The sequence below is a fragment of the Gasterosteus aculeatus genome, chromosome 6 (assembly GCF_964276395.1).
Source record: "Gasterosteus aculeatus chromosome 6, fGasAcu3.hap1.1, whole genome shotgun sequence".
Lineage (NCBI taxonomy): Eukaryota > Metazoa > Chordata > Actinopteri > Perciformes > Gasterosteidae > Gasterosteus > Gasterosteus aculeatus.
In genome coordinates this window covers 13,817,227-13,827,046 of record NC_135693.1, presented here as the reverse complement: position 1 = coordinate 13,827,046, position 9,820 = coordinate 13,817,227, and the positions used below count along the sequence as shown (strand labels likewise).

Here is a 9,820-nt window from a genome sequence, read left to right as displayed (position 1 = left end):
TTATTTTTATATATTTCGAGCTGTTGTTTACTCGCAAGAGAAAGCCTATCGCTTATTTCGGTCCATGCATTTTACTCAATTTGCAATAGAAAGTTAAAATTGACCATTTACATTTCACAGATATTCCTCATAAGGTTTTTTGCAAAGCAGGAAACAAGTCAATCTGGCACAAACGATAAAGACAGAGAGCATAGGTGCCATCGCGTTTCCCATAGCTTGCATTATACAAACGGTTGATGTATTGCCTCATTAATGAAAATTCAATGTAGACAAAAGTTCGAGAATAAAAGGGCGGCCATCTTTAACACAAGCACTCACCACATCAGTGTACTTTACGAACACCCCGCAAAATACTACAGGAATAACAAAGCCATGGGCTTTTAGTAAACAGCTATAACTCACAGAGCAACTGTTTAGAGTTGTGGTATGTAGACCTGGCCAGAGGGAACATCATCGGTTATTTACGAGCCTGCCGGCTCGGCTCTAATGCGCCGCTGTTTTATGCAGCACTCCAACAGGCACAAATACAACCCACGATGTCTGGACATGAAACAGGCAGCGGTGGCTGCCGTTCATGGCCAAGTGTTCTCAAAAGGTGCCGGGTTCGGTGACAGTGACATGAATGCAGTACATCTTACTGGTGTCTGTGTACAGAGACTTTCCACTCAGACCTCTCAGTGAACCTGGCTGCCGGCCTTCTGAAGGCTTAAGGGCTTGGCAGACTTGTTTGAGCTGCGTTGGGGTATCTCTCCTCGACAGCTGTTTGGTCAAACCCGCGCACGCGCGCGCTCTATTAAGGTATCAAATTTGTATTCCGAAAAGGCGCGAGGGCATTGATTTTCGGTGTAAAATCTTTTCCTCTGAGTTTTCTGCGGTATCAAGGGACAGACTGTGAGGAGAAGCGCAATTATAGTCAAAAATACAACTTCATGGTGCAAAATTGATCTCAAGTCGACATCATCTAATTAGGGTTAATTAACACAGAGTTAAGCTTACTGTGATGCATTGCTCAATCTGTAATGAGAGGCTGAGTGCTGCTGCCCTCCAGAGGCCAGAAGCAGCACCAGCACCTCACAGAGAAACCCGCAAGTCAGAACCACAAGCGATTATTTAACAATGACGATGGGCTGGAGAAATGTTCATAGTGATACTCACTGTTTTTTAGAGAAGAGTCCACATGATTCATTTTAAAAGTTTTGTGAAAAACAAAAATGTACCAACACCTTTAGGCCAAAGGATTGGAATAGAGCCGATGTTTTTGCAATACATTTAAATAGTGGTGCAAGCAACTTGATTTTATTACCATTGCTTGCGTGCATGCGTCACATTCAGATAGGACATGTTAACTGTCATTTATACGAGACACAGTCTCATTCTCAAGAGACATGAAGTAACATGGCAAACGACCGGGGACATTTGATGGCCACAAACCAACAGGACCCAGTTAATGTCAAACCCTCCCTTTGTAGTCAAACATTCAAACTTTTTACCAATTAAAATTGATCAATTTGTCAAAATCATTTTGACTCAAAATCTCCTTATTGCACTTTTTCCCCAGAGCTATAACACCCTTCTTATATTGTCTATGCTATTTGTAACTACTATTTCTAATGTCAAGAACCTTGCTTATTCGATACATTCATTCCTAGTTTTAAACAACTTGTGACGCATCACCTCCAAATTTTGAATTATAAACATTTTGCTTTTACCTTTTTGTTATTTCTAACTGCTGTGACTTATCATTTTGTAATAAGCACAAGTTCTACACTTGAGCTACAAGACAATACGGACACACAGCCAGCAGACCAACACGGTATAAAGATGATGACCAGGTATCCATCGCTTAGTTCTAAGCCAGTGAGTAGTACGAGCTCGTAACGGAGGAAACAGCCTGCAGGGTGGACATTTTTCACATTAAAATCCTGTAGGCCATAAATCTTATTATATTTCAGGCACCAAAGCTAATAGATCAAAAATGAGCAGTGTCTGACAGTGGAAAAACTGAAGGTGACAATATTATGGACTTCAACTCTGCGCTGAAAAACTTTTGCTTTGTAGGATAAATTAAGCAGCCCAGTGGGCACAGAATGAAAGCCATCCATAACAAGGTCACGTGTGCAGGTTCTCCTGAAGCAGGGGCGGCTAGATGAGGCCAATCAAAGTGAATTGCAACACTACGCGGCTCTGTGTTAAGGGGGGGGGGGTGGAAGATATGTCAGGCAACCAAGTGTGATCTAATCTAATTGCATAACAGCATCCAGCTGGTCAAACGATTCATCGGTGTTAAAATGTGCAGAGATGAGAGTTTATTCTGGATGTCGACACATTAGAATTTAAGATCTTCTCCTTGTTCCAATGCAGCAAAACTGAGAAAGTTAACATAACCAGCAATTATGGCCGGTGATGTTTTAATGTTCTCTTTTGTTCTAAGCCACAATAGACGATTACTCACATGACGACTTAAAATACCCCATCTGGGATCCATGTCAAATTAAATACTTTAGCTGGTATGCTACGGCACAGGCCTTCAGATCTCCTCTGTAAATTACTAAAGAAAATATCCCAAACCAAGAGTGAGAACATTTATATATTTTTGTTTCATGGTGGCGAAAACAGAGACACGCACACTTTTTTCTGATAATGTCTACTCTTCTCATGTAACAAACGTGCACGCAAATTTGTTCTATAGCTGCGCTTGTTCAGCAAACAATCAATCATTTGCTGTAAGGGGGGGGGGGGGATAAGCTCCTAACTTCGGGTTCCCGGTACAAAGAGTTAATTAACTGCTCAGCCGGAGGAGTTCTAGCAGTAAACTTACCTGTTGGGTCCAGACCATGACATGTCGGTTCCTGCCTTGTTCTTCGTTTCTGTTAACTACACGCGGTCAGCTCAATGACATGAAGGACTCAGAGCCAGTTCTCTGCTAATTGGCACCCAGCCAGCTGCTGTCAATCAAACCCGAAAATGCAATTTCAGAGAACGGGCATTTACAACATTTACGCCAAAGACCTCATTAATTATTAGCAATACATGCAGACTATTATTATGAATCCAGTAGGCCACAAGATAACTAAATATGATTTAAATTGGACTGTAGTACTTTAAATACGTTCTGAAATTTCGTTCCCTGATTTGTGTTAGTGTCTATCAAATGATAATAGAACATGTGTTGATGATGGGGTGCTTGAGTTAGTTTGACAGGGATGTGATAGTAAATGTCAGAAAAAGGTTGAGAAACATTGTACAAGAGGACCAAACCTGTTGCGTGGACAAACATTAACTATGAGGGATGGATAGTTTGAAAAAATAAAGCATTAATGATTGTTCAAAAGTGCATTTATTTAATTCATTCTTTTGGCACTTCAGTTGTCTTCACTGGTCACGCAGTTAACATTAAAACAAAAGTGAGCATCTGCTGCATCTGCAGAGTAATGTAAAATTTACTGCCCAGCAGAAATTTTAACTGTTATAATTATTAATAGAGAAGTTATTATAAAGGTTTATGCGGTTGAGAAAGCATCAGGAAATTCCACACAATAATAATAAAATAAGAAACAAGGATTTGTAAGTAATGAATAAATATTTTTTTCACTGATGGTGACTTTAAATTTAGGAAAATTAGCCCCTGAAATGAAACTTTTCTGAAACTAAAATGTTTCAATGGCTCATGAGGACCATAAGCCATTGTTTCTATATTTAACTGATAATCAGAGATGCTCACAAATTGTTTCACAAGGACAATATTACACAATTAAATGGATAAAATATATCACATAACGGTGACGTACGGCATAAAAGGATATTAAAAAAACATGCAAACAAACAGCACAATGGTGAGACTACAAAGCAGCTTCGGCAACTGACACTTTCTTTACGAAAAGACGGAGAAAAGTCCCCAGCTCAAGGCATCGTCGGTATAATGAATCATTTCAAACATGCAGTAAGCTTTAAATGTTTAAAAAGTTTTTAAAAAAATGATATTATAAACTGATAGAAAAAGGTTCAAAAAGTGGAAACAAAATTAGGTCTAAATTCAAGTTAAAGGTAACACTCAACGAATATCATTAAAGCAGTCTCCCGCTCTCTGGTGTTCTCTTTGGCTAAGTCTTTAAGTCTTTAATATCTTGCTCCTAATGCGACGTCTCAGGCGCTGTAGACTAATGTAGACTCATTTTATCAGATGTCTCACCTCATTTCAAAGTCACTATTTGATCTGGCTGCTCATTTTGACAAAGGTACCGGCTAAGATTTAAATCCTTAATATCTTTGTTTTGTTTTTGTTTTTTTCACACAATAAATCTGTTGATGTAGTCTTTACACGCGTGTCCTGCCAGGTCCACACGGAAGTGCTAGTGCTTTTTCTCGAGGTAATTTGAGGGAACCCAGCCTTTCCTTGGTAAGCCATTGTCCAGAATCTTGCAGTACCACCATCCGTTGGGGTTTCTGTCGAGGACCTCCAGACTCGTCCCCTCAGGGAATCCCATGGTCTCTTCGTCACCATGGTAATCTGCTATCGAGACATACACCTCTTTGAGGTTGTTATGGATGATGTGGGGCTTGGGTTTGACTGTGGATAAGGGGAGGGCATTCTTTTGAGAGCTGACGCCGAGGGATTCCGAGCTACCGTTGCCGGCTCGGTTCCTGTTCGGCAGTCCTAGGTTATTTGGCAGGAGGCTGCGTGGCACAGTGCCGAAGGAGGCGTTGCGCCGCACTGTTGGGCCGGCACGAGGATGGTCCGTCGAGTTAAGGGACTCGTTTCTCCTCAAAGACCCAACGGGGCTGGGACCGTCCCTGATTGGGGCTGAGATGAAGACGGACTGAGGCCTCACAACCTGCTGTTGTTTGGTGCTATTCTGCTTTCGGGAGCCGAACAAGCCGATGGGTTTGGAGAGGCCACCTGGAGGCTTAGACGGGATGGGTGGGATGACCTTCTTAAGGTTTTGGTTGATGTTGTTCAATGCTTGCACCCTTTGTTCATTCTTCTCCAGGCTGTTGGACTTGCTGAGGCTTCCAGGTTTGGTCGGTGTGCCATCAGATTCGGAACCCGCCATGTCCTCTTGTTGCCCGACGGGCTTCAGGAAGTAAGTCGGAGCCCAACCCTCCGTGTTTCCCCAGCGGATGTACCACCAGCCACTCTCCTGCTTCTCCAGCACTTCCACCTCCACGCCAGCAGGGAAGCTGAGCTCAGACTCTTGGACTTTTTCATAGGGATCCGTTGTCCGATACAGGCTGCTGCCTTCCAGGTCAGAGTCTCCCCGGCTGCCTTTAGAATAGGTGGAGGAGAGATCCGACGTGCTCTGAGAAGAGAAGGAGTCTTCTGAGGAGATCACCGAAGCCGTCTCAGAGTCCTCACCTTTAGTTTTGGTGCCGTTCTTCAGCTGCCCCGTTGGCCGTAGCTGTCTTCTCAAAGTGCTGATGTCCATTTTCTCTGCACTGGATGCCTTGGCTAGTTGTGGTTTAGGCCTCACCACCGGCTTTGGTTTGGAGGAGGACTTGGTGGCACACGCCGCCTTACTTTCTTCTTGGTCTTTCATTGTTCTGGACAGATCCAGGGTGGACTCGGTGGAGGCAGATTTAGGACTGGATGCCTCCTCAGCTTTGGTTGAAAATGGGCTCCCATTCAAGTCGATTTTGAGCTTGTTACTTGCAGGTCTCCACCCACCCGATGCCGGGTTTGCAGTCTTGCCAACGTCTGACAAGACACTTGTCTTGGAGGAGTTTGAGTCCCTGCTGCACTGCCGCTCCGGTGTCTCCCTGAAGGGCCGGAATCCGTCATTCTCATAGATACACTCTCTCTCCGCCTCCCCTTCTGCCTCGGGGCCATCTTCGAATGACTCGCACAACTTGAACGAGGCACTGTGGAGCGACGAAGCCGGAGAAGGCTTGGAGAACAGATGAGATCCCTGGTCGGAGGGACGATTCTCATTATTAACATCCACTGAGGAAACCTTTTCCCTCAGAAACTCAAAGTCAGACTCCATGTCCAGATCACCAATAGCGGGAATGTCATACTCTGGCTCTTCATAGACCGGCCTCCCGGGAGACACGGGGGACTCTGGAGCTTCAGAGCCGGGGCTGCTTGGAGGTGCTGTCTCCGAGTCTTGTTTTTTTACGGGCGGAGCTGGAGGCGGGACCTTTGGGCGGCAAAGAGTGCTGGTTCTGCGATTCAGGTTGGGCTTTTTTCGTTTGTCAATGTAGGAGCAGGGAGCCCAGCCCTCCTTCTCTCCTATGTGGACGTACCACCAACCACCAGAATTCTTCTCGATGACCTAAAATACATTTTCAAAAATGTTTGGATCTATTGCAAGATATATTTATATTTTCTTGTTGCTGGAGTTTACCTTTGAAAAAGAGTGCTTACCTCTGCTTTCTGTCCTCCGTTGAAAGTGATACCATCAGATATACAGGACTGGAAATCTGCAATGGTATAATACTCCGCTTCCACTGTCGGCGGCTCTGGTGGGGAGGGCAACTGAAAGCCCTTAGCACAAAAGAAAAAGGCCCATTTAGACGCGTTTAGAGTAATGGAAATTAACTCAAGCTTTTTAAGCGTTTTAAGAAAATTGTTACAAATGGATTGGAACAAATGATTGAAAGAAATTGATGCAATGTAATGATATTTTCCCTCTAATGTTTGTATGGATCTGTATACTTCTACCACTGTTTATAGGAAGGAAGAAAACACATATAAAAATGCTGCATTTTGGAGAGATGTGGGCTAAAAGGAAGCTCTTACCAGGGTTGCATCTCTACGAGGAGGAGGAGGTTTTTGCCTGAGAACTGGGGAACCTGAGGAACAACAAAAGAGAGAGAAAAGAGTTTCGTTGCATTTACGAATAAAAATGTATAAAGAATGAACTGTAAAAAATGTTTCAAATTCGAATAATAAGAAGACACACTGACAAGTGAAAAATATTGACAGGGACATAACATGACTAACCGAATTCCACCCGATGAGGAGCGACGCGGGCTATTGCCGGTGAGGAAGACTCTGCTTTACTTTTTCCATCCTGTGGACTGTTAAGCGGGCTGGATTCCGCACATGGTATTGGCAGGCTGATCTCCTTCTTGGCCACTTGAGGGCTCTCTGGGACTCCTTCAATCTGCACATCTTTCTCACTCGAGGCCTTTTTGTTAAGCAGGTTACTGATCTCCATGATGTTTCCGATGATCTCCACAGGGCCTGTCGCCGTCTTCTTACGGGGAGAAAGGTCATCCTTCATCTTTTTCAGGTAAGAGGCTGGAGCCCAGCCTTCTTTATCTTGGTACCTGTAAAGTAAGTTAGGAGATAAAATTATCTTTAAAACCTCCTGTTTGAAATGATAAAAGTAAAAATATCTGAATGGGTAGAGGCTTACCTGATAAACCACCAGCCTTCCAAGTTCTTCTGAATCACCTCCACAATTACTCCTTTCTCAAAAGCAATTTCATCCTTGCCCTGTCCGGTGTAGGGCTGCACTGTAACGTACTTCTCTTCTGCCAAAGCAAGAGCGAAAGATGAAAACAAAGCTACGACTTTGAAAGCAGAGAAAAAAAAATACTTGGAAAGGAAGTGTATATTTCATAAATCCTTCCTATATCACATATCAATGTGATCATACTACAGCGACACAGGGATATTATAAATATTTTATATTAACTTCTGATTCATTGGCACCAACTTGTTTGTGTTACAGAGTGGAACCGTTCCGCTTTCTGCCAGTTGGTCCAGCTGCCAGATGTGAGTGCATGAAATAAGTTTCCTTAAATGTTCTTTGGCACATGATATTTGGTCACACTTTGTCTATGAAACTACTTTATAATGAAGCGAATAACTGAAAAAGTGTCCACAAATCAGTTGCAACGCTAAATAATTTCCATATTTCAACCGTAACACATGGCCGGCATCTGGCCCTTCATTTCCTGTAATCTCTCTACCATCGCCTGCCAATTAACATCCACAAAAATGAACTATTGCTAGTGCATATTCTTTAAAATATCATTGTACCCACCATCTTAATGTAACTGGCTGGTATTCATTAATGGTAATGACCATGGGGTGACTGTGTCCTTGGCCTTGTGACGGCTAACATCTCCCAACTCAGCACATAAAAAGAGAGCGGAGGCTTCATGCTGATTTATGCATTCCCATGAGGCCAAGGGGCAGAGCAAAGACATAACTTCCTGTCATTACAGCAATTCCTTTGTAAATACAAACAGCACCGGGAGAAGAGGTGGGTTCGAAAATGAGAAAAGCACGTATAATATCACTTTATATGCCGTCCTGCCAGTTGGTACACAGAAAGCAACATTCTGGGGAAAAATGATTCCATTTTGCTTTTTCTCCACCCATTTCCTAAGTTGTGTAAGAGCTGAATGGGTGTGGGATTGAAAATCCCTTTACTTGCAAAAACTAGAGTAGGCACCACAGACAAAGATATTTCTGTATGCTTTATTTTCCCTTTGCCTGGTTCTTCCGGCCTCTTTTTGCCGGGGCTGGTGAACCATTTTCCTCTCAACAACCTCCTTCAAACAATATCCAGCAGAGCAATGAAGGGAAACTCTGAATCAGATGTTTTGTTAACCACAACATGCATTGCCTGCATCAGTTTTATAAATTATTCTAGTGGAGTCAGCAAAATATCTGTCTCTTTTTCATTTTCTTTTTTAAAGCAGGATTTCAGTCCTAGGGTGGAAACAACTCTCTCCACTCCAGAGAGCAGCAAGCACTGCCAAGTGTTAAGTTTGGGCTGAATTCAATAGCTTATCTTTGCTCCACTGTCAGAGATCCGAATGGATCTCCAGTGAAAAAAGCCGCATTAACCGCAAGAAGAAGAACATGTGCAGCTTTTACGAGCGACTGGACTTGCTAAAAATAAGTGCAAAATCAAAAAGTTGTTTATCTGTTGATATTGGTTGCCAATTAACCCACAGCACGATAAATATCTGTTACTAATAGAGTTCTTAGAACTCGTATTCACTACACGCACTCTTCATTTGCTTATAAAAAGAAAAACATGGCTCTAAATTGCAGCATAAGACATTCCAAAGTCTATTATGTAACTGCTTTCAGATGAGCGGGAAGTTTTCTTCTGATTCTAGGAAGATTGGCACACAGTGTTTAGTTAGAATAAAAATGCTTACATGGAGCAATTTTATTTGTGCTCAGCAACTATAATTGGTGTATATAAAGTTGATGATTTCACCTTTTCTTTCCAAGCTCATTTTGTATTAAAGCCAGTTAGTGGTAAGTTAGACGTGGGTTATGGCCCATGATGAATGCATTTGTTGGACAACAACACAGAGGGACAACAGAGAGGGAAAGACTGAACACATATAGAGAAGATGGCACGATGTGAAAAAAAGAGACAAGTAGGACAATGACAGAGGAAGGGAGAAAGGTGATGCAGCATCTGTCTCAAATCACCTCGGCTCTGCTGCCGGCTGATGACACCCCCCAACGTCCATCTCCGGTCCAGCCTCTTCAGATGAGCCTTATGCCGCTTAGTAACTGACAGACACACGTGGTGACCAGACGACAACAAACAAACACAGGAGACATGGAGAGCGACCACAAATGTTACACAAACACACAAATGACATGGATCCAACGGGAGGACGACATGGAAACAACAAAGCAAAACATGGTAGACAGTTGGAGTGAATGGGTGGAGGTTAGAGAGGAAGTGTTAAACCCAAGACATCTTCTCTGTGGATTGTAATTAGGATGTTGTTAGCATGGTTCTTCCGTCCTGTTGTGTTAGAGCATCTGGGGCACACATGGCGGCAGGAAGAATGTCAACCGATTAATGGAGCAGCTGCTTGGAGCTGATTGCTTAAG

General features: G+C 43.0%; 1 protein-coding gene across 2 annotated transcripts in view; it reads right to left on the bottom strand.

Annotated features, from left to right (window-relative positions):
- Positions 1–3,318: 3,318 nt before the first annotated feature.
- The window catches only part of LOC120820557 (SH3 and PX domain-containing protein 2A), a 37,191-nt gene continuing 30,689 nt past the window's right edge, over positions 3,319–9,820 (bottom strand). The window contains exons 9-14 of one of the 2 annotated variants that reach the window (XM_040178477.2): positions 9,407–9,490; positions 7,359–7,476; positions 6,941–7,269; positions 6,737–6,789; positions 6,362–6,481; positions 3,319–6,269 (exon numbers count right to left, since the gene is read on the bottom strand). In XM_040178477.2, the coding sequence (XP_040034411.2) occupies positions 4,350–6,269; positions 6,362–6,481; positions 6,737–6,789; positions 6,941–7,269; positions 7,359–7,476; positions 9,407–9,490 (2,624 nt within the window). In that variant the 3' untranslated portion in view covers positions 3,319–4,349. The remainder of the gene's footprint in view (positions 6,270–6,361; positions 6,482–6,736; positions 6,790–6,940; positions 7,270–7,358; positions 7,477–9,406; positions 9,491–9,820) is intronic. The other variant, XM_040178478.2, reaches the window with a different exon arrangement.